Consider the following 24,565-nt stretch of genomic DNA (forward strand, 5'->3'; position numbering starts at 1 on the left):
ATTGATATTACTCCGTTAAGTTCTATCGATTGTACGTAAGAATGACGTGTCCAATCCGCTATCGAGACCTAAATTGATACTTTTTTAAACGTTAAGCCTATATTAGTGCTATTTTGTACGTGAAGCTTAAATTGATACTTATCCAAAAACCATAGGCTTATTTTGGTACTTATCCCTATTTTAAATAAGTTCATGGGTAAATTGAACATTTTATAACTATAAGAGGGCAATTGAATTTTTCACACAAGTACAACAGACTAAAGATGTATTAAACCTTTATATTACGTTTTAAAAGTTTAGTGATGATGCCATAAAAATGAGTAAAATTCAGTGACCACAAGTGTAATTTACCCTATAACTTGAAGCTGCAAATATAAAAGTCTATCCTAACTACATTTTACTTTTTCTCTTTACCCAACACAGAAGATCATCATATAATCCCAATTTAACTCCATAGATTTCGGAGTTCAGACACACACCATGATTATCAATTTCCAGCTCGGTTCCACGAAAACTCTTCTTCATTAACGTTTCCACCTTCCATATCCCTTTCCGTTTCCATCTCTTTTCCGTTTCCCTTACCATTTCCAAGCTAAATTTTCTTACAAACAACGTTCCTGTCTCCGTTTCCATTTCAGTTTCCGTTACCTAAGATATAATTCCAGTTTAACTCCATAGATTTCGGAGTTCAGACACAACAGCATGATCATCAATTTCCAGCTACTTTGCACGGAAACTCTTCTTCATTAGCGTTTCCACCTTTCATATCCATTTCCATTTCCTATTTCCAAGATAAATTTTCTTTAGAAAAGGCTTTCCTGTATCCATTTTCGTTTCAGTTTGCGTTTCCGCAAGATATAATTCCAGTTTAACTCCATAGATTCCGGAGTTCAGATACAGCATGATTATCAATTTCCAGCTATGTTGCGCGGAAACTCTTCTCCATTAGCGTTTCCACCTTTCATATCCGTTTCCATTACCATTTCCAAGCTAAATTTTCTTTAGAATCAAAGTTTACTGTGTCCGTTTCTGTTTCAGTTTGCGTTTCCACCTTTCGTATCTGTTTCCGTTTTCATTCTTTCTGTTTCCATTACCATTTACAAGCTAAATTTTCTTAGAAATAACATTTCCTGTGTCCGTTTCTGTTTCTGTTTCAGTTTGCGTTTCCTGTGTTCGTTTCTGTTTCGTTTTGCGTTTCCTGTGTCCATTTCTATTTCAGTTTGCATTTCCACCTTTCGTTTCTTTTCTGTTTCCATTACCATTTCCAAGCTAAATTTTCTTAGAAACAACATTTTCTGTGTCCGTTTCCGTTTCTGTTTCAGTTTCCGTTTCCGTGAGAATACATCAATGAAGCTTCAATCATACTTCTCAATCCTTACTTTCTTCATACTATACATCCCTCCCAATGTTACTTCTGATCTCACCTCAGACAAACAAGCCCTCCTTGATTTCGCCGCCGCCGTGCCTCATGTCCGTAAACTAAATTGGAACATTTCCACCTCCGTCTGCTCCTCCTGGTGCGGAATTTCCTGTAACCCCACCGGAACTCGAGTCACCGCTATCCATCTCCCCGGAGTCGGACTTTACGGTCCAATTCCAAGAAACACTATATCTAAGCTTGATTCTCTTAGATTCCTCAGCTTAAGATCTAACTATCTTAATGGAAACATCCCTTCCGATCTCCTTTCGCTTCCTTCCCTCCGAAACGTGTATCTTCAACGTAATAACTTCTCCGGTAACATCCCGCCTTTCCTCTCCCCGAAACTCAGTGTTTTAGATCTTTCTGTCAATGCTCTCTCCGGGAACATCCCTCGGACACTTCAGAAACTTGAACATCTCTCGGCATTGTACCTCGAAAACAATTCGTTGTCCAGTGATATCCCGGATATGGACATTCCGACGCTTAAGTTATTGAATTTGAGCTTCAATAAGTTTCGTGGACCGATTCCTGAGTCTTTGCGGAAGTTTCCATCGAATTCATTCGATGGAAACTCGCTTTTATGCGGACTACCGCTTAATCCCTGCCCCATTGTCACCCCTACACCTGCGGAGATTCGTGGGGCTACTTCTAAGAAGAAACTACGAGGAAACTCGATAGTTTCGATAGCGATAGGGGGATTCGCGGTGGTGTTTCTCGTAGGAATGTTGATATGTGTTTGCTGTTGGAAAAAAAGAGATCGAGGGAATAATGTGCTTAAGGGGAAATCGGAGAGCGAGAAACCGAAGGATTTCGGTAGCGGAATACAAGAGGCGGAGAAGAATAAATTGTTTTTCTTTGAAGGGTGTCATTATAGCTTTGATTTGGAGGATTTGTTGAGAGCTTCGGCTGAAGTTCTCGGTAAAGGGAGCTACGGGACGGCGTATAAGGCGGTTTTAGAAGACGGGACGACAGTCGTGGTGAAACGGTTGAAAGAAGTTATGGCTGGGAAGAAGGAATTTGAGCAGCAGATGGAGCTGATAGGGCGGATGGGGCGGCATGATAATGTCGTGCCGCTTCGTGCTTATTACTATTCTAAGGATGAGAAACTTCTTGTTTACAACTACATGCCGAGAGGAAGCTTTTCTGCGTTATTGCACGGTATGTGCTTTCGTTTTAGTCCGTTATGATTATGTTATAGCCGTTCGGGCTCCTAACGACGTAGGCACATTGCTGAACGTCGTTAAAATTTCACGTGTTTTATCTGCATTATTGCATGATATATGCTTTCTTTTAGTCCGTTATGATTATGTTAAAGCCGTTAAACTAATACGAAAATAGCCGCTCGGCTCCTAACGACGTAGGCACATTGCTTAACGTCGTTAAAATTCATGTGTTTTGTTATCTCTGCATTATATGCTTTCTTTTAGTCCGTTATGATTATGTTAAAGCCGTTAGACTAATACAAAAATAGCCGCTCGGGCTCCTAACGAACATCGTTAAAATCACGTGTTTTGTTATCTCTGCCTATTTTTCTTTCTGTTTTCTGTCAATTTCTCAACATTTTTGGCATGCCAATTCGGCTCCTAACGACGTAAGCACATTACTGAACATCGTTAAAATTCATATATGTTTTGTTATCTCCGCATATTTTGCTTTCCGTCAATTTCTCAATAGTTGTGTTGTGGCATGCCAATTCAGCTCCTAACGACGTAGGCACATTGTCGAACAACGTTAAAATTCATATGTTTTGTTATCTCCGCATATTTTGCTTTCTGTCAATTTCTCAATAGTTGTGGCATGCCAATTCGGCTCCTAACGAGCTAGGCACATTGCCGAACATCGTTAAAATCACGTGTTTTGTTATCTCTGCATATTTTGCTTTCTATTTTCTCTGAATTTCCCAATAGTTGTGGCATGACAATTCGGCTTCTAACGACTTAGGCACATTACCGAACATCGTTAAAATCACGTGTTTTGTTATCTCCGCATATTTTGCTTTCTGTTTTCTGTCAATTTCTCAACATTTTTGGCATGCCAATTCGGCTTCTAACGACGTAGGCACATTGCCGAACATCGTTAAACTTCATGTGTTTTGTTATCTCTACATTATTGAATGGTATGTGCTTTTTTTTAGTCCACTATGATTATGTTCAAGCTATTAGACTAGTACGAAAGTAGCTGCTCGGGGTCTTAACAACGTAGGCACATTGCCGAACATCGTTAAAATTCACGCATTTTGTTATCTCTGCCTCTTTTGCTTCTTTTTTTTTTTTTGCATTACACCCATTTGAGTCCCTAAACTAAAGTTTCAAAGTCAATTAGGACCCTAAACTATCAAAATCATCAATTAGGTCCCTGAACTAAGCAAAAATCATCAATTAAGTCCTCATCCTATCTTAGAGTTAGAAACCGTAACTATTTAATAATGACTGTAATAATCTCTGTGTTGGTTCAAAATAGGTTTGAGGAAGATGGTTTGGAATTGTTCAACCGAATGATTTTCGTTGAGGTTTCAATTGATGATTTTTGTTTAAAATGAGGACTCAATTGAAGATTTTTGCTTAATTCAAGGACCTGATTGATTATTTTGATAGTTTGGGGTCCTAATTGAATTTGAAGCCTTAGTTTGGGGAGCTAAATGTGTATTATGCCTTTTTTTTTTGTCAATTTCTCAACAGTTGTGGCATGCCAATTCGGCTCTCAACGACGTAGGCACATTGCCGAACATCATTAAAATTCACGTGTTTTGTTTATCTCTACATATTTTGCTTTCTATTGGCTAGGCACATTGCCGAACATCGTTAAAATTCACGTGTTTTGTTACCTCTGCCTATTTTGCTTTCTGTTTTTCTTTTCTGTGAGTTTCTCAATAGTTGTAGCATGCCAATTCGGCTCCTAACGACGTAGGCACATTGCCGAACATCATTAAAATTGACGTGTTTTGTTATCTCCGCATATTTTTCTTTCTGTTTTCCGTGAATTTCTCAACATTTTTGGCATGCCAATTCGGCTCCTAACGACGTAGGCACATTGCCAAACATCGTTAAAATTCACGTGTTTTGTTTATCTCTACATATTTTGCTTTCTATTGTCTCCTAACGACGTAGGCACATTGCCGAACATCGTTAAAATTCATGTGTTTCGTTATCAAACATCCTTAAAATTCACGTGTTTCGTTGTCTCCAATGTCAGGTAACCGGGGAACAGGAACAAGCGCACTAGATTGGAACACGAGGCTCAAAATCTGCCTCGGAGCAGCAAAGGGGATAGCACACATTCACTCCGAAGGCAGCCTAAAAAGCCTGCACGGCAACATAAAGTCATCAAACATCCTCGTAACATCTGATCTCGACGGATGCATATCCGACATAGGATTAACTCCGCTAATGAACTTGCCCTCAACGATATCCCGCACCATCGGATACCGAGCTCCTGAGGTGATCGAAACACGAAAGATCAACCACAAGTCGGATGTTTATAGCTTCGGAGTTGTGCTGCTAGAAATGCTCACCGGGAAAGCTCCAGTGCGCGAAGACGTTGTTGATCTCCCGAGATGGGTGCGGTCCGTGGTACGGGAAGAGTGGACAGCTGAAGTTTTTGATGTTGAGCTAATGAAATACCCAAACATTGAAGAGGAAATGGTGCAGATGCTGCAGATTGCGTTGGCGTGTGTAACGAAAGTACAAGAAATGCGCCCGACGATGGATGAAGTTGTCCGAATGATGGAAGGAAATCGACAATCGGACTCGAAAAATCACTCGTCTTCACAGGCCGAATCTGATTCACAAACTCCATGAAACTGTGTTTTCTGCAGTTCTAAGTTTTGTGTTCTATATATGTTTTCTATCTATCAATTACTCTCTGATATGTATGTTTTCTTGTTCATATATTTCACTTCAAGTTATCATCATATATAGATGTTCGGAAACTGCTCTCGAGCTTGTTCGCGAGCAACTGCTCTCGAGCTTGTTCACGAGCTTTGCTCGCGAGCAGCTCATTAATTCTATTCATGAACTTCGCTCGCGAACAACTCATTAATTATGTTTATTTGAAATTTCTTTAACACAAATCTACTACTAAAAAGTTTACACAAAACAACGTTATTTAGATTGCTCACGAGTGTTTTCATGAACATTATAATCGAGCTTGTTCATAAACTTATAACCGAGAATGTTCGCGAGCTTTCGAGCCAAGTTTTTCCGTGCTAAAACTCATCTAGTTTATAAATCGAGCCGAACACGATCGAGTTTTTATCGAGCGGAACACGATGAAGTTGTCTGAATGATGGAAGGAAATCGACAATCGGACTCGAAAAATCAATCGTCTTCTCAGGCTGAGTCTGATTAATAGATGTTCGTAAATTGCTCTCGAGCTTGTTCACGAGCCCAGCTTAATTCGAACTTCGATCACGAACAACTCATAAATTATGTTTATTTGAAATTTCTTTAACACAAAAGTACATATTTTGAAACTTACAAAACTAAAATTTACGTAAAACTACGTTATTTAGATTGCTCACGAGTGTTTTCATGAAAATTACAATCGAGCGCGTTCATGAACATTATAATCGAGTTTGTTCATGACCCATAACCTCCCAAGCTTTCAAGCCGAGTTTTGTTGTGCTCAAAACTCAGGTTGTTTATAAATTGAGCCCAACATCGAGTTTTTATCGAGCCGAATTATGGAAGGAAATCGACAATCGGACTGGAAAAATCAATCGTCTTCTCAGGTGAGTCTGATTCAAAAACTCCATGAAACTGTGTTTTCTTCAGTTCTAAGTTTTGTGTTCTATATATGTTTTCTACCTATCAATTATTCTCTGAATGTAATGCTTTCTTGTTCATATATTTCACTTCCAAGTTATCACCATAGATGTTGGAAATCAAATGAAATTTTATTGACGAAGCTCACATCTTATTCGTGAACGGCTTGCGAGCAGACTTGTAAACAACTAGTTAATTGTGTTTATTTGAACTTTTTTTAACACAAAAATATGTAGCTTAAGAGCCTGTTCATGGACATTATTATTTGAGCGTGTTTATTTGAATTTTTTTTTAACACAAAAACTACTTTGTTTTACATTTTCCTAATTATAGAATACTATTATTAAAAGAATAATCGAACCAAATTTGCTCATGAGCGTGTTCATAAACATTATAATCGAGTTTGTTCTTGTTCATGAACCTATAACTGAGTATGCTCGCGTTTTACCAGCGGAATTTTCTTGTCTTGAAAGATCCGAGTAAACATCAAAACAACATTTTTAAATTTTCGATAATGTAATACTAAATTTGATCTTGCTTAGAGATGTATAAGTTATTCCATCTGTCATTATACATCACACAATAAGTTATTCCATCTGTCATTATACATAACAAAAGAAGGGATGTAATCGAGCTTAGCCAAAGCCGAGCTTTGGCCTGTTCATATTCGGCTCGTTAGAAAATTGAAGAGTTCAAGACCAAACTCAACATCTTGTTTGTAAACTGTTCGTGAGCTTGTTAACGAGCATTGCTAACAAGCAGCTCGTTGATTATGCTTATAAGCTTCGCTTGCGAAAAACTTATTAACCAAAGTACACATAAAACTACATTATTTTACATTTTTTCTTTTATAGAAATCGTATTATTAAAAAAACACAGGTTTGCTCACGAGCGTGTTCATGAACAATTATAAGCTTGTTCATGAACCTCAGCTTGTTTATAAATCAAACCAAATACGGTCGAGTTTTTACCGAGTAAACACCAAGCTACTCGGGCTCATTTTACAGCCCTAAACAAAAGGAAAGACACCACAAAAAAAAAAAAAAAAAAAAAAAAAAAAAATTACAGAAACATAGCAGAATTGCAATTTCCAATCTTTATAATTAAAATTGTTATACCAAAGTTAGAATACATTCATAAAATTACTATAGGGTCTATGTTTCCCAATCTCAAAAGAAGAAATGAAATAATCTAAAGGGCATAATTAGAGTTTACAAAGCCTATGATTCTCACAAGGCTGCTAAGTTTTGGATGCATCCTGTGTATTCTTCTGAAGAAAAGAGGCAGGCTTCACATAATTGAAGCCTTTGAAAGGATTGTCATTAGATTTAGGGGTTGTAGCTGGAGAATCAAGGATTGGCATATTGGTCCAGTGTTCCTCAAAATTAGCAATACATTGCTTACCAGCAATTTCCGGAAGAAAGCTTGGCGTAATTTCCCGCGCCTCCAACTTCTTCCAATTGATTGACTTGAACCATTTGTGGGATTTTATCTCTTCGCTTCCTCCTGGTCCGCTACCAAGGCGCTTGCTTGCTTCTTTCTGCAACAGCTGATAAGGAGAAAAACACAGTTTCAGTTGAAGAATTCACAACATAATAAGTCGATTATATGAAGCACAGATACAGGTATGGGTACGCGTATGGAAAACAGTGTTTCTAGAAAAGTATGAGATACGGGTACAACAGGATACGCCAAATTTTAATAAATCCCCAGTTCCCTGAAATTGTCCAAAAAATGCAACTGATCCTGCACTTCAAAACGTAACAACTAACCACCAACTTGTTTATTTGGAACAAATAACCCCTCATGTGCCACATGGCAACGTGTGATTGGAACTTCAAAAAGTTACAAATAACCTCCCCTGCCAATCACGCGCTGCTACGTGGCACTTGAGGGATTATTTATTCCAAATAAACAAATTGAGGGGTTTAGTTGTAATGGTTTGAAGTTCAGAGGTCAGTTGCTATTTTTGAACAACTTCAGGGGGCTGGGGATGTATTATTAGGTCTATATATATAACCATATAGTTATTTATTTATTTTTTGAAAAGAAAAGAGATTTATCGATCTCTTCTCAAAACTGATATAAAAAAGGGTGGTAAAGCATCCCAATCTTTGTAATCAGACATAGAATCATTCACTCTAACTAAAGTATGAGCTACTAGATTCGCAGATCTCAAACTGAATAGAGCCGTTATGAATTTCCCTTGACAATTAGAAACAATAAGGCCTAACATAGGATTCACATTTTCTTGATCGTTGATAGCATTGGCTAAAAGTTGAGAATCTGACATTTTGAAAAACATTATCCTTCAACCAGCTCAAAGCTTCCTGGACACTAAGGCCCGCAAATGATAAGCACATTAGACGTAAAAGGCAGGGATTTATATTCAAATTTTTTTATATCTACTAATCCTTATTTGATAGAGAATGGTATAGTCTAGTGGCAGGAAGGTTCTAGAAGGGGGTGCCCTGTATAGGGCAAAGGACATTTTAGGTAGGAAAGGGAGATAGTTTATTGATTGTTTTGTGGCTGCTCTAGCAGAGGGAGGTTTTCATCTGGGGGATTAGAACATTGGTTCTATCCATTTATCTTTGTTATCCTTGTTGAACTTGTATTCCTTCTTCTACATTTCAATATGTGAGTATATTTAACGGTTTCTATATTGAAATGTACTAATATATTGAAATGTAGAAGAAGGAATACAAGTTCAACAAGGATTCCCTCTGCTAGAGGGGCCACAAAACAATCAATAAACTATCTCCCTTTCCTAAACCCTTTCCTCTTAAATACTAATGCTTATACCTAAAATGTCCTTTGCCCTATACAGGGCACCTCCTTCTAGAACCTTCCTGCCACTAGACTATACCATTCTCTATCATTATTTTTGTAAAGTTATTTAAAAAAAATCCTAAATTTTACCTAATTAACTTTGAAACTTATTCCCAAAGTATACCCACAAAAAAGGGGATTCTTGTTTTACTGTATCTCCGGAATATCTGATACACATACGTCAACCATTTAGAAGTATCGGTGCTTCATAGAGTCGATAGAAGAAAGTGAACTTACAGCTTTCAAGAGTGAATGTGCTTCACTTGTCAAAAATGCTGGCAGCTTAATCTTATCCTTTACAATCTTCTGCTGAATTTTATGTCTGTTTCCACCAGAAAAAGGCGGCTGCAAAATCCACCGAAAAGAAGTATTTAACAGCAGTCTCATACAATTCTCAAGTTGCAATGGATTCGAAACTATATTGCACAGACACGGACATAGAAACACATGGACACTGTAACGAACACGGGAAACATTATTAATATTTTTAAAACACAATCTTCATAAAATAGCCTACAAACGAAAATGGACACGACACAAAATTGACATGGACAACGCTACTAAAAGCGTCCGTGCAACATAGATTCGAAACAAAAATTTTGAATTATGAGGAGTGCATATGGATTAAGGAATACTAACCTCTCCAGTAAGCATTTCGTAGAGTAGAATTCCTAAACTCCACCAATCTGCAGCCTTATCATGGCCTTTCCTAAGAACAATTTCAGGAGCCATATATTCTGAAGTTCCACACAAGGAGTTTGACTTCGTATTCTCATCGAACTTCCATGCTAGGCCGAAATCTGTCAACATCGCCTGGAATCATGCACGACAAAGCATAACATCAGATGCTAGGACGATCTAGGAGATCTTTCAGATTAACTAAACAAATTAACGGTAACAATATCTTACTATTCGAATCAATTCAGTTCTATTTCAAGCTGAATATATAGGGAGAATCTAAACTATAACAGAATCTTACAGTTTGCAATTCTAGTCATATGATTCGATTCAGCTCTATTTCGAGCAGGATCTTTATTACTGTTCATCACATAAATTCAACAACACTAACTACTAAACTCACCTTATTAGAACCTTACCAAAAATCTAAATTATAACAGAATCCTATGATTCGCAAATTCAATTCAGCTCTATTTCGAGCCAGATCTTCATCATCGTTCATGACAAAACTTCAACAACATTAACTACTAAACTCACTATCCTCTAGTTCGATTGTTATTTATCAAGTTATCAACTCAAACTAGCTTCATTCCATCATTATTAAGTTCACAACAAGGTAAAAAAACAGAGTCAGAAACTCAAACTCTCCATCTCAACTAAGTTATTAAACATAGTCCTATTTATGAATTAGATTTATTTAGGATAGCATTTGCATTGGATTTGAACTGTAAGCATAGTTGACAAATTGAGATTCGACTCATGAATTGAAATCCTCATTTTGTGAATTGTGAATTGTGACTCGTGAATGGTAAGATTCAGTTCAATTAATAAAATTGCAAGAAACGGGAAGTTGTAGTCTTACATGCCCATCTGCATCTAGAAGAATGTGCTCAGGTTTAAGATCTCGATGCATTATGTTATTTGCGTGGAGGTGAGAGACAGCGGAAACAATCTCAGCGGCATATATTCGTGCTAAATCCTCCCTGAAAAAAATAACAAATGGCACATCATAATTGACTTCAAGCTCCAGGGTTTCACACAAATATCTCAGAAGAAACTAGTTGAAAATATATACCTGAACAAGCCTTGGCGGTAGAGCTGGAAGAAAAGATGACCCCCATTTACGAAATCAAGCACGAGGTAAAGTCTATACTTGGTCTGCAGAGACACAAATAAATGTAAGTTAATTGTGTGTATGAATCTTAAAAACCAAATGCTGCAGTGAAATAGATTATTTAATGTTACACTATGTTGCACGGAAACTCTTCTTCATTAGTGTTTCCGTGTTTTGTTTCCATTTCTGTTTTATTCTGTTTCCATTACCGTTTTTTAGCTATATTATTTTAGAATTGTGTTTCCTCATATCCGTTTCCGTTTTCATTTCAGATTCCCTTTCCTTATCCATGCAACATAGATGTTACCAAGTTAAAGGGTAAATTACACCCATGGCCACTGAACTGCCAATTTTCACAGTATGATCACTTAACTTTAAAATATAATATACAAATAACCGAACTTTACAATTTGTTACACTCGTGGTTTAAACTTTAACTAACTCCTCAAAATGACACTTAACGACATCAAAATGAAAATATCCAAGAACTAAAATTGTTAAGAGTGACATTTACCATGAACTCACATCTTTTATTTTCTAAAATCACCATTTTGGAGCTTTCTCTCTCTAACCAAACAACACCTAAATGCGACATCAAAACAAAAAAATTCAAAAATTAAAGCTATTTAGAATACCATTGACTATTTTTTATTTTGAGGCCGTCAACTGTGAAATTTAGTGGCCAGAAGTGTAAAGTTCATACTGTGAAAATTGGCAAATTTCAGCATAAAAAAACACGAAAGCATCGATTAAAAGTTAGCCAATCACCTGGAATGAGTATCTGAGCTGCACAATAAACGGATGCTCCACTTTTGCTAATATGTCTCTCTCAGAATTCATGTATTCAGCATGATTTTTCTCCATTATCTTATCTTTTCTCATGACTTTCATTGCAAATATTTCTGAAGTATCAATCTTCCTCACTTGATACACCTTGGCAAAAGCACCTTGACCCACAACCTTGAGAATTTCGAAGTCTTCGAGTCCCACAGAATGTTCTTTCAAAAGTTGATCCTCAACGATTTCATCGCATACGATCTCTGAATCAACACCAGCAATTGAAGGCTTCTTAAGTTCTTCGTTTCTGGATTGCTTAATAACTGCTTCCACAATTTCCGGACAATCACACAATGTGAGCTCACTGAGCTTCAAAAAGTGGTCAACATCAACAATTGAAGGCTGCTTAAGTTCTTCATTTCCGCATTGCTTACTAACAGCTTCCACAATTTCCGGAGAATCACACAATTTGAGCTCACTGAGCTTCAAAGGGAGGTCAACATCATCAATTGAAGGCTGCTTAAGTTCTTCCACAATTTCCAGAGAATCACACAATGTGAGCTTGTTGAGCTTCAAAGAGAGGTTCACATCAGCAATTGAAGGCTTCTTAAGCTCGTTTCCGCATTCCTTACTAACCACTTCCTCAATTTCCAGAGAATCACACAATGTGAGCTTGTTGAGCTTCAAAGACAGGTTCACGTCAGCAATTGAAGGCTTCTTAAGCTCGTTTCCGCATTCCTTACTAACCGCTTCCTCAATTTCCATAGAATCACACAATGTGAGCTCATTGAGCTTCAAAGAGTGGTTGCTAACATAACTTGAGGGACCAACCAAGGAATGAGAACGAGTACAGATTACAGGGGTTTCAGTTTCAGGGTTGAGTTGTAATTGTAATGATGGTTGACAAGGATCAGGACCGAATACATCAGAGAAATCAAATTCTAAGTAATCAGAAGGAAGAACATTTGGTGGTCCTCCTAATGGAAGAATCAATTGATTCTGGAAAGGCCTAAATAACTTAGAGGAAACCATGTTTTTCTATATGAATCAACCAATGTTAATGTATCCGGCCCTAGGATTTCTAAAGAATGATGTTTCCAAAAGATGAAAGGAAAGTAACAGATGAAGAGGGGCACCTAACAATGGCCTTAAACAAGAGAAAGTCTACGAATGTAACAGGAGTTCCAAAGAAAGTAGGGAGTAAACAAGCCAAAATCCAGAAAAGGAAGCGGTTCTTGTTTCCCGATTTACAGGAAACAGTGGTAGAAGCAGTATTAATGGTCAAATTCATGAAGCAAAACCTGTCAATTCTGCAATTGAGCGCCATAAAAACATAATCAATACAAAGCTGTTATATGAAATTAAAAACAAGATGAATGATCAAAAGGTTATGAGCAAAAGGTTCAGCAATTAGGTTGATTAAAAGTTACAAGGTAAAATCTAAAAACAATAATAATTTGTGTGATTTCACTTTTTGTCAAGATGGTATTTGTAGACAAAATTTATCCAAAAGGGGACTAAGGTTTTCGTTATGTTAAAACAGTACAATTTAATTTTAACACTATAAAAATGACTAAATTTGTTTAGTACCACATCTATTATGGAACTAAATTTTTTTTATCTATATTGAACGGATTAGTTCCGGTGTTTGTTTGTGTCTGTGCAATATACAAAATCATTATTTTCAAAGTTAGTCACCAAACAATCTTTAGATTACTCAAAATTAAAAAGATGAAAAATTAATATTATCTTTTGGATTTTTCAATTTTGAAATTATCTGGATTAAAATTACTTAAAATATCACTGTGAAATTTTCAATTTTGAAATCCTCAATCAAAATTGCTTATAAAAAAACTCAGAATTAAAAGCATAGAGATTCTTTTTTGTTGATTTTGCCCAAAATTATAGGTTTAAACGGAACAGAGCGCTATGATCTACAAATTTTGAGAAAAGAAAACATATTATGGAATTACGATTGTTCAAAATAGAAAGATTCCTTCTAAAACTAACAACGAAACATTAGACCGCCATTATTGAACATTGCGCATCATTCTAAAATTGATAAAACCAAACATTAATTTCAAAATAAAACTAGCTAATTAAATTAAATTAAATCGGTACGGTTTAACAAGAAGAAAAAGTTGCAGAGAAGACAAAAGGATTCGACTAACCTTTGAGAATGAGGAAAACGGCGCAGCGACGACAATGAGGAAGAAGAATAAGAAGAACGCAGAGGTTAAAGATGGCGTAGACGTTTAAATATGAAACTGTGTGAAGTTTCAAAGCAATAAGGGCACGATGCCTCGATTCTTTCGGTTTTGAATACGTGTCGGTTTCTTATTGGGTGGAAGGGGTAACTTCTCTCCAGCTAAATACGTTATGGGGGAATTAAAAGATGCGGCGGGTTGGCGTCGTCCCAAATCTATTAAATTTTATTTTTAGGGAAAATTACAAAACTGGATCAAATAGGAGACCCATTTACATTTTCAGACCCATTATCAACCAACTTACATATATAGACTATGCCCTGAATACTTTCCGGAAATGCCCTTCATAAATATATATAAGAACTTATGCATTTCACCCCTAAACCATTCGCGAAACTCGAACGACGAACACCAAAAACTCGAACGACGAACATCTTCAACACCTCCAATCTTTACATTTCTTCTTCCAGCGACTTCCAACCGATTCCAATGGCAAGAACCGGCAAGAAGGTATGTTATTTTGTGATTTCTGATTAGGTTTTAACGTTTCTATTCCTCTACTATGGTGATTTTACTTCTCATGCGATTTAGAAGTAGGGTTTGTAAATTTATTGTGTTTTTTCGTTGGTTCATAGCTTCGTTTTGTTATAATGATACTTAGAAATAGTTAAAATCAGTTGTGGCGACCAAATTTTACAGAATCGACCAGTTCGCGAATATGAGTTTACTTCGCGAACTTCGCAATCTGCGAAGTAAACTCATGTCCACGAAGCAGTCGAAAGTAAACTCATGTCCACGAAGCAGTCGATGCATATGCTATTATTCCGCATATGCGAAGTCGCAAATGCGCTTGTGAGTTCGCTAACGTCATATTCGCGAAGTGAGTATTTACTTGACTAATTTGATCTACTTTATGATTTGGAAGGGTGATCACTCTAAGTCTAATTCCAAAAAGAGGAAGAGGACATCAAAGACACTTAAAAAGAGTATCAAAGACACGTTTAGGTACCCCTACGCCTATGAAACGAGAGCTACTATCACAGTTCGTTCTGATGCTGAGGTGATGAAGAAAGTGAAAGAAAGATTATCCACAGTGCAGTTGGCCATGTTCAGGAAAACATGTTTTGGGCATTTGGTGGACTTCGAAGTGTATTCGTTGTCCTCTCCTCTATGCCATGGGGTTCTTACAATGGAGATCAATCTGAAAGAGGGTAAATCCGGAGAAATGTGGTTCCAAATCAATGGTGTTGAAGTGAAATTCGGTCAGCGTGAATTCGCACTCATAACCGGATTGAGACTAGGTGATCCGTTACCAATTTTTAAACGGGTGAGCAATTATAAAAGGGAAAACAGATTGAGGAATCTCTATTTTGGAGGTAGAGAGAGCATAAATCACAAAAATATATTCGATACCTTCTTAGAGACTAATTGGAAAAAAAAATAACGATGATGCGGTGGCAATGACTATGTTGTTCGTTATACATAGGTTCCTACTCACAACTGATGCATTGAAAAAGGTTGATGATAATATCATCAACCTAACTGATTTCCCCACTGTATTTAACTCGTTTCCATTGGGTGTGTCTGCTTGGGATGAGTTGTACCAGACGATGGAACGTGGGATCCCAGGAAGGAAGAAGGCATTTGACGCGTACAATGCGGAAGAAGGAAAGAAGAAGGCCGTCCCATATCAGCTTCATAGATTAGCACAAACGTTCCATGTATGTTTCCTATATTCATGTGATTTACTTAATGTTAGATTTCAACTGTAATGATTTTTATTTAATACTTTGTAGGCTTGGATACTGGAGATATTGCGTGCACCCCCTAAATACTATTTGAGGAGACCAAAGAACGTGTACCCTCGTATATGTCGGTGGATATGTGTAAAGAATATAACTTTCTTAGAAGCTGAAGAAATATCTAAAGTAAGTACATATGTCTTGTGTACAGAATTAATGTGTGCTTTGGATGTAAGTAACATGTGCTTATGGAGTTGGGTTTGATTTTTCATGTTTTCAGTCAGCTGATGTGCAAGCATCTGAACTTGTTATCGAGGAAGACGAGGCAAAGTGCGATTGGTATGCGCCAATGAAGGATTATTTTGATGGGAAAGCCGTAGACCTTGACCTTGATGTGTTATTCGCACCTTATAAGGGGTCTGAGCTAAGTCAAGAAGAGGAGAACAATGAGGAAGAGAATGAGGTACATAATGAGGAAGAGCATGAGGTAGAGAGTGAGGAAGAGAATGTTGTAGGTAATCAGGGCGAAGAGGATGTTGAAAATGAGGAGGAAGAGTATGTTTATATAGATGAGGAGGACAAAATTAGAAACGAGAAGAGGTGTACGAAGAAGAATGAAGTGAATGTACAGGCAAATGAGGAAGAAGAAAGGAAGGCAAGGATGCGGGAGAGATTTGAAATGTTGAAGGTGGAACTTAAAGATTCATTGGCAGATGAATTCGAGCGGAAGATGAGATCGAAGTTCAGTGAGTCTAATAGGCGGGAGAGGGTGGAGTTGAAGGAGGAGTTGATGGCAGAGTTGAAGGTGGAGTTGAAGGAGGAATTGAGGGCAGAGTTGAAGGTGGAGTTAAAGGAAGAGTTGAGGGCAGAGTTGAAGGACGAGTTGAGGGTGGAGTTGAAGGAGGAGTTGATGGCGGAGCTACGGGCTGTGAGTAAGGCAGATCGGATGGGAGAGCGTCTTGGATGTGATATGTATACGAATTTCGACTTTGTGGGGGAGGTGAACGTTGTAGAAGAGCATGGTGCGGAACATAGTGAAGAAGAAAAGAAGAATGAAGACCAGGATAGGAAAGAAGATCAGAGTGGAGTAGATAAGAATGAAGAGAGTGAGAGGAAGGAAGAGGGTGAGAGGAAGGAAGAGCAGTGTGGAGAGGATAAGAAAGAAGAGGGTGAGAGGAAGGAGGAGCAGTGTGGGGGGGTGATTGAAATCGGCGATGACACGGAACCAGAAGAGATGCTCCCTGAAAAGGTATATGATAGTTTATATACATGTAGTTTTATATTTATTTTTAAATATGTTCCTTACAGTGTGTAGGTCGTTATGTTTTGACAGGAACTAATAATCACTTTAAGCGAGAACACACAAGCCGTGATAGATGATGTGCATAAGCCTCAGCCGTTAAGGGCGGTGCGACAAAGGAAGCGATCACATCATGTGACAACACTGTACACCGAGGAAAAGAAAAGAAAAAGGTGTAAGCAGGTGGCTATGAAGGGAACTAAGAAGGTAGCCAAGAAGGGAACTACGAAGGTAGATTAGTGCATGGATATTGTCGTATCACAGAGTCCCGCCTTTCCTAGAGCACCTCCTGTACCTACGTCATGGTCAGTCCGGATTGATAAGGACGATGTGTCTACGTATGAGGTATGGAGGAATTTTTGCAACAAAAAGTCATCAAGGCTCGTTAAAGGGACATAACCACTTGAGCCGGAAATCCCGTGGTTCATACAAGCCAAGACACCGGGAAAATATTGGGACGGGGAGGTATTGCTTTTAAATATTATGGTTTGTTTGTTTGTGATGCATATGTTTGTGAAGCATGTGTTTGACTTATGTCTATATTTATTTTTTAACTAGCACATCGATGCATTCCTGTATCTGTTGCAGCGCCAGTCGTTCGAGAATGGTTTAGATGTGGACTGGACTACATGTGATAGCCAATTCACCGGATATATACAGTTGTCACACAATTTGGATATGGGCCACGTGTGTAATACGATCAATGGTAGAGATGACATGTTTATGAGACCATGGAAGGGTTTGAAGCGAATATTCATGCAATTCAACATAAAAGGAAACCACTGGATATTAGGAGTGCTAAATACAACGAATATGCACATGTACATATATGATAGTTGTCTTTCTAATGACAGTGAGGAGAAGCTTGGTCAAGTACTCCAGAGGCCCATGACCGTACTTGCATACGCTATTGGCAAAACCATAGGGTGGACTGGTCAAAATCAGGACAACCGGATAGGGTGGACTAGGCTACCGGACACTCCACAACAGAGAACAGCATCGAACGATTGTGGGATGCTGGTGTGCATTTTTTCTCAACTTTTAACAGCTGGTCGGCATGTGTATGAATTAGAACCAGATGACGGAGATTTCCTTAGATTACGTGTTGTCCTTGAAATTTTCCATGGCAAACTATATAAATTTTGAGTTGTACTATTGGTGTTTTTTGTACGTGTTATATCTTTTGTTATATATTGTGCCCATTTTTGTGTTTACAGATATTTGCAAAGTTGAACATTTATTCGCCTAGCTATTAGTTCGCAGTATTCATATTCGCGAAGGTACCAATGCATATGCGGAGCACATCACTTCGCGAACATACCTCCTGATCCGCAAACTTGTGTATTCGCGAACATACCTCCTGATCCGCAAACATATATATTCGTGAATTCACATATTACTGAATTCGCGAAGTTGTCCATCTATTCGCGAAGTTGTTTTACACAAACTAAAACACACATTATTTCGATACATCCAAACATTCTAAAAACACATTATTTGGCTAGTTCAACAACACATAAACTACATTAATCCCTCATATCAATCCCAACAGACTGCTCGGTCTAAAAAATATCTACAGCTTCATGGATTGTGTCGATATAATCAGATGGAAGACTTGACCATGGTGTTTCGGCACGTCTTTAGACTTCGCTGCAATTGTTTTTCTGCGCACTTGCTCGTTGGAGAGAAATAGATGCATCAAGAAAAGATTGCCAATTTGCACATAAAGAAGTTGGATAAGCATCATGAAGCTCATAAAATGCAGTAGACGGTGTCACTTTCAGGAAAAATATTACAGAAATATTTTTCCTCTGCGTATAGTTTGCTCTGAAAACCCTCGTGTTTTCAAACAACAATCGAGAAAAATATGCATTCCATGCATCAAGTGGCATAAACCATTTCATAAATGTTTGTACGTTTGCAGGAATAGTACCTCCACATAGACCGTCACACCATTCAGATAAAGACAATTCCATTGGTATGTAATGCATGTAGCATAAGAACCAACACATGTGCATTGAGCTCCTGGGGAACTCTCCTCTTATTGGAAGTTTGAAACAAGACATAAACGGGAAATCGGGATGAAACATTTCCGGTTGAATAAATGTTTGTCCGTAAGAGCGGACAACATCATATTGATATTCAATCATCTTTTGAGTACACTCAGACTGGTTGAGGGTTGTGATGATGCTATATTCCATGGGGAAGTTGGATGGATCCATTTTCACAAGTGGGTGATAATGGAGACTGGGATGTGTGGGTCTTATAGAAAGCATAAAGCGAACTATCCTATGTGCTATCTACTGAATCATTATACAGAACCCACTATCCTATGCGCTATCTACTGAATCATTATAGACCCCACTATCCCATGTGCTACCTACTGAATCATTATACAGAACCCACTATCCCATGTGCTATCTACTGAATCATTACAGAACCCACTATCCCATGTGCTATCTACTGAATTAGTAAACATAATTTTACAAAATATAATAAAGCTTCATCGTACAAATTCATTACAATAATTAATCTCACAAGACATAAGGATACATGTTCTTACAAAAACATAAGGATAAATTTTGCTCTTACAAAAAATAAGGATAAATTTTGCTCAAACCGCATCAATTGTTCGAAGTCCTAGAACTTCGTGAACTTGCTATTGTACTTGGAGTTTGAATTGTATTTGGCAACGGTCGGTGACAATTCAACCTATTATGCCCGCTATTCCCACATCGGCTACATACCATTGGCAATGGGTTTTCACCTTATGACGGTCTTCTGTTCTGACTTCTTGGTCGTCCAACTAGGGCAGAACCTCTTACAGGGGAAGCACATTCCTTGGAGGGTCACACTTTGTCCACTCCGTCTGGGGTCCGAGTGGGTAGATACACTTTGCGTAAGCTAATCTAACTGAGTTATTGGTGTAATATTTATCAACCCATTGGTATGCGTTACTTAGTCGATTCTCACATGCAACTTTACATACATGTTTACAAGGAAATTGAGAAAGTTGCCATTGCCTACACGTGCAAGTACCTACGTTTAAGTCAACAATACCCCCTTTCCCTCGGTCCCAAATCCGAAATGTGTGTTGGTTTATTCCACTGAATGTACATGGTATAGCTTTAGTAACATGTTTCTTTATCTTCCGTTCACCGTACAATGACAGATAATGTTCTCGTGCTCCTGGAAATGGAAACATGAAGGTAATGTACTTATGTATCATCTAAATTACCAGAAATGACAACGTATAAAATATTTACCAACCGTTGTTTGTCTTTCATAGAACCATCGTTGGACAGTAGTTCTAATGTACTATATCAACATTGTGATGGGCAAACGTCTTCCTTCAACCATTACCATGTTCCATGATTCAACAATGTTTGTTGTCATTATGTTATAACGACGGGTATGAAAATATGCATGCGACCATCTCTGGATACCAGCTTGCTCTAGATATACTGCTGCTGGGCCATGTAGCTCACGTAGTCGAGCGAATGCTTCGATAAAATCTGAAACCCTGTAAGCTTTAGCAGCTCCCCAGTACACATCGCATATCTTTCTAACTGACCTGAATTTGGCCTGCAGGTTCATTTTCAAATGGTGACAACAACATCCATGTATTGCATTTGGAAACACCAAGTTCACAGCATAGTCAATTCCTTTGTGCCTATCAGAGATGACGGCAAAATTCTCTATATCCCCAATACATTCTTTGAGCTTGGTCATGAACCAACTCCAAGCCTCGTTGCTCTTGTTTGGTCCAACCCCAAAAGCGATAGGATAAATCTGGTTATTACCATCTTTCCCAACTGCAATGTACAATTGTCCTGGATACTTACCTTTTAGGAAGGCTCCATCAACGCAAATGACAGGCCGAATGTTTTCTTTAAAAGCTCTAAGTGAAGGACCAAACGCCATAAAGAAGTACTGAAAATGATCAGCATCGTCGGTTTGAATATGTGTTACCGTACCTGGGTTGCATGCTTTCAACGTCTCACAGTAGTCCGGCAACAACATGTATGACTCTTCCGGTGAACCCATCACATCTTCTATCGCCCAATTCCTTGCTCTCCAAGCCTGCATATACGACAAGTTTATTTTATAGTGGGTCTCAAAATCTTTCACAATGTCCTTTGGTCTAAACACTCTACCCTGGATATCAAACTTATCTGAAAGTAGTATGCCAGCCACTCGTTTCCCCACTTGCCTGTGATGTGGTAACATTTGATCCCTAGAACATGTGTGGTTGTCCATTGTATCCATTCTTCGGAGCCTAAACATACTTGAATTGGATATCGCAATTCCTCTAGCACGCCATTTACATACATCCGAATGTCTACATCTAACCTCAAACATGGACTTGTTAGACTTGTACACTTTCCATTCGAACCTGTTAGTCACTGCGTATTTACCTAGTGCATCCTGCAATTCTCGTTTGTTGGAGAACATGTCGTGTACCTTTAAACCAATGACCCCTTTCGATGAACTATCTTCAATAGTAAACTTAGGTGCATCATGGATCTCAGGTAGCCATCGAAATGGATGACTCCTCTTCCTTATTGTTTCTACATTCCCTGCCAATACCCTGCTTTGGGGAACAGCTTCGCAATGCGATTGTCTCGGAGGGGTAGGTTGTCCATCATTTATCGTTTTCCTCTGTGTCATGATGACCCCAAATGTCATCGTCGTACATCTGGTCCTTCGGATGATAAACCGGATTCGAGCTAATATCATCTAAACCAGGAGTGTGGGATGCAATATTGCACTCAGTGATTGGTTCTTTTCCTGGCCTATGAGGTGGGCGTTCAACAGTTGTGTTGTCTACTTCAGGAGTTGTTTCAAATACAACTGTGGCATTGGCATCACAACTTGAATGAATAACATTCTCTACCTTCGTGACTCGCGGTTGGATTGTTCGTGACTCAAAATTAGCATATAGTGGGGTAACATCGTCAGTTTTCATCCGACAATAATCTAAAAAACACTCAACATCACTTGAATCAACAATCGGAACTACTGCCCCAGGTAGTTGCTTTCGACCGTAAGTTAACTGCATAGTCATATGCATATTAAATGTGTAACGGACCGCTTAGTTTCCCCCACTCCGGGCCAATTTGGATAGCCAACGGGCCCGTGGCAGCCAGGCAGGTTGCCGATCCCTGACAGGCGCAGAGACACTCCCCCCTATAGTGTTTCTTACACCGACTCCACTCCTTTTTGCTCGGGACACCAGTATGTTCCATTCATCACTAACTCGAAATGAAGGTTATCCAATGGCCCCCAAATTTTGCATACTTTCATTATTGATCTAAAGGAGTCCAGAAGAATCTACAAGGCACGGGAGAAGTCTTCCAATTTCGAGAATTGGCTAAGAGGTTCTAACTGCCCACAGCTGCCCGCAGATCTGACCTCTGTTTGTGCCTATGGGCCATGAGAGCTGCTAGACTGCCCAGCAACGCCCAGAAACTGCCTAGAAGTTTCTAGAAGTGCCCAGCAATGTCCAGGCAGCGCCTAGAAGGGTCCAAATGTGTATAATTTAGTTTTCCCTATAAGTTTCTAGATACTTTTTCCTTGTAACTTTCTAGAACATTCTTAAGAGACTTGGAGGCCTATAAATAGGGGTGATGGGTCATTTGTAACTTCAACTTAGAAACACTCCAAGCTCTCAAACTCTTGTAAAGCATTCTTTGTGTGCAATATATACTTGTTTATTTCCTCACACTCTTGTGCATTTCTTATACTTGTGACTTTAATTTCGCTAAGGCAACGAAAGCTTGCTAAGGTGAATCGTGGGAGAGGCTGAACTAGCAACTCGGGGGAGAAAATTGCTAGTGCCGCATGGACGACAATTGATGAAGGAATTGTGCCCGTGACAAATGACATTGGATCAACATGAGCAGTAGTGTATACTATCTCTTGCAGCCTTTCCAAGCTCATTCCCGGAGACATCTTCAACAATTTCTTCTCACCCCCCTCGTATGTCAGGTTTTTACCAACTGTTTTCCACCGGCCATTCCACATGATCACACACAATACAAATTGGTCTGACATGCTTCTATCAATAATAAACAAAAAAGGTATGAGATAACAGAATGAAATAACATCATGAAATAACATACACTTCGCATAATTCGCAGTTATTCGAATATGCGAGTTCGCATATATCGCAAATACATTCGCAGACTTCGCAAATACGTAAAATATGTGAAGTGCGCGAATCCAATAATGGAACACCATATCTTCGCATACTTCGCGTATATTCCATATGCGAATTCTGCGAAGTATGCGAATAACAAACGCATACACAGCCTTCAATCGACTTCGCATATTAAGATTTCGCGAATCGAAATCATAATCTACGAAGCACGCGATCTTCCGCGAATGAAGTTCAGATTTACAAATTTCTAACCTCAAAAACAACATCAACGAGTTCAAAGCGATTTAACCATATGAAATTAACATCATACTTATGTGACAAGGCTTGGGCTTGGATTGATGTGTTCCAATGAAGGATCTTAAGGAAAAATAAGAGAGAGAGAGAGAGAGAGAGAGAGAGCGAGCTGTGAGACTAATTGGAGAACTAAGAGAGAGGGGATGAAATTCTGATTAAGTAACTTATATATATGAAGGGTATTGTGGGTATTTCCAATTAAATCAGTCTATATATGTAATTGGTTGATAATGGGTCTGAAAATATAAATAGGCCACCCATTTGATCCAGTTTTGTAATTTTCCCTTATTTTTAATGGCTTAAATAACATTTTAGTCCTTAAACTATACAATAAAAATCAATTAGATGCTCATCCTTCCAAAACAATCAATCAAAGCCCTATTTTATGTATAAGGATAAATAATTTATGAAGGTCTACTTTGAGTAGGAAGAAGGAAGGAAGTTTGTCTTCCTTCCTCCTACCCCACTGGGTTAGATTTTATGTGTTTTACTTTATTGTTTTTTTCTTTTTAGTCAGTTTTCATATATTTTATCGGATCTCTTCATCTGTTTGAATTGTATCCGCTCTCTGTTATTCTTTCATTTATATCATTTTCGAATTTAACAAGTGCGGTAACGGTTTATCTTGTACGTGGATCAATATATCTATGTGGTTGCATCAAAAGAAATGACTCAGATCCGAATGTTCGGAATGGCCTAAATGCTGAAGATTGGATTGCATCTACTTTTCTGCAGATTTCGATTTACGATAAATATATGTTTTATTGTTGTTTTGTGTGTTTTATTCCTTTATGGCCTTTTTTGCTCTCTATAGCCGTTTTAGTCTCTTTGTAGATCTTGTAAGAATTGTTTTCTTACTGTTGTTGTTTTCTCGTTGTTTGTGTTTTAATATAATGAAGTTATAAGCATTTTCATCAAAAAAAAAAGATAAATAATTTATTAGTCATTATATTTTTGGTCATGTTTGACAAATAGCTGTTAGTTGATTACATTTTTTATTAGCTGATTTGACTATCTGATTGTGTAAATTTGTTTGCTAAGACTTAGCTGATTGTTAATAGTTGTTTGTGTAAAATGATAAATAAAGACATAATAGTAAAGCCTTTATTTAGGGTTAAAGGGTAATAATTAGAGATAAAAAAAATATTCTTTAAAAGAGATCGAGTAATAAACTAATTGGAAAAACTCTTAAAACCAGCATTTTCAAAATTAGCTTTTTAAACTTCTTTTCACCCAATACCACTATTAGAGGTCAAAACCTTTAAAGTGAAAAAA

General features: G+C 38.0%; 2 protein-coding genes across 2 annotated transcripts; one reads left to right on the top strand and one right to left on the bottom strand.

The window, feature by feature from the left end:
• Nucleotides 1–432: 432 nt before the first annotated feature.
• LOC136227520 (probable inactive receptor kinase At5g58300) lies at nucleotides 433–5,411 on the top strand. The gene is made up of 2 exons (XM_066016211.1): nucleotides 433–2,578; nucleotides 4,613–5,411. Exons 1-2 carry the CDS (start codon nucleotides 1,348–1,350, stop codon nucleotides 5,215–5,217), a joined length of 1,836 nt encoding a protein of 611 aa, XP_065872283.1. The 5' UTR covers nucleotides 433–1,347; the 3' UTR covers nucleotides 5,218–5,411.
• A 1,845-nt stretch (nucleotides 5,412–7,256) lies between these two features.
• Nucleotides 7,257–13,900, bottom strand: LOC136226708 (serine/threonine-protein kinase AtPK2/AtPK19-like). The gene is made up of 7 exons (XM_066015337.1): nucleotides 13,756–13,900; nucleotides 11,576–12,894; nucleotides 10,769–10,851; nucleotides 10,556–10,676; nucleotides 9,655–9,828; nucleotides 9,253–9,360; nucleotides 7,257–7,732 (listed from the first exon to the last, which is right to left on the bottom strand). Exons 2-7 carry the CDS (start codon nucleotides 12,614–12,616, stop codon nucleotides 7,424–7,426), a joined length of 1,836 nt encoding a protein of 611 aa, XP_065871409.1. The 5' UTR covers nucleotides 12,617–12,894; nucleotides 13,756–13,900; the 3' UTR covers nucleotides 7,257–7,423.
• Nucleotides 13,901–24,565: the final 10,665 nt, after the last annotated feature.

The sequence above is a fragment of the Euphorbia lathyris genome, chromosome 4 (genome assembly GCF_963576675.1).
Source record: "Euphorbia lathyris chromosome 4, ddEupLath1.1, whole genome shotgun sequence".
Lineage (NCBI taxonomy): Eukaryota > Viridiplantae > Streptophyta > Magnoliopsida > Malpighiales > Euphorbiaceae > Euphorbia > Euphorbia lathyris.

What these genes read in the sequence shown, in the direction of transcription:
- LOC136227520 (XM_066016211.1), top strand. Translation starts at nt 1,348, where the DNA reads ATGAAGCTTCAATCATACTTCTCAATCCTTACTTTCTTCATACTATAC. An exon ending in CTTTTCTGCGTTATTGCACG is followed by an intron (nt 2,579 to 4,612) that starts GTATGTGCTTTC and finishes CTCCAATGTCAG; the next exon opens with GTAACCGGGGAACAGGAACA.
- LOC136226708 (XM_066015337.1), bottom strand. Translation starts at nt 12,616, where the DNA reads ATGGTTTCCTCTAAGTTATTTAGGCCTTTCCAGAATCAATTGATTCTT. An exon ending in AGCTCAGATACTCATTCCAG is followed by an intron (nt 10,852 to 11,575) that starts GTGATTGGCTAA and finishes GTGTCTCTGCAG; the next exon opens with ACCAAGTATAGACTTTACCT. An exon ending in CACATTCACTCTTGAAAGCT is followed by an intron (nt 7,733 to 9,252) that starts GTAAGTTCACTT and finishes TCTCCTTATCAG; the next exon opens with CTGTTGCAGAAAGAAGCAAG.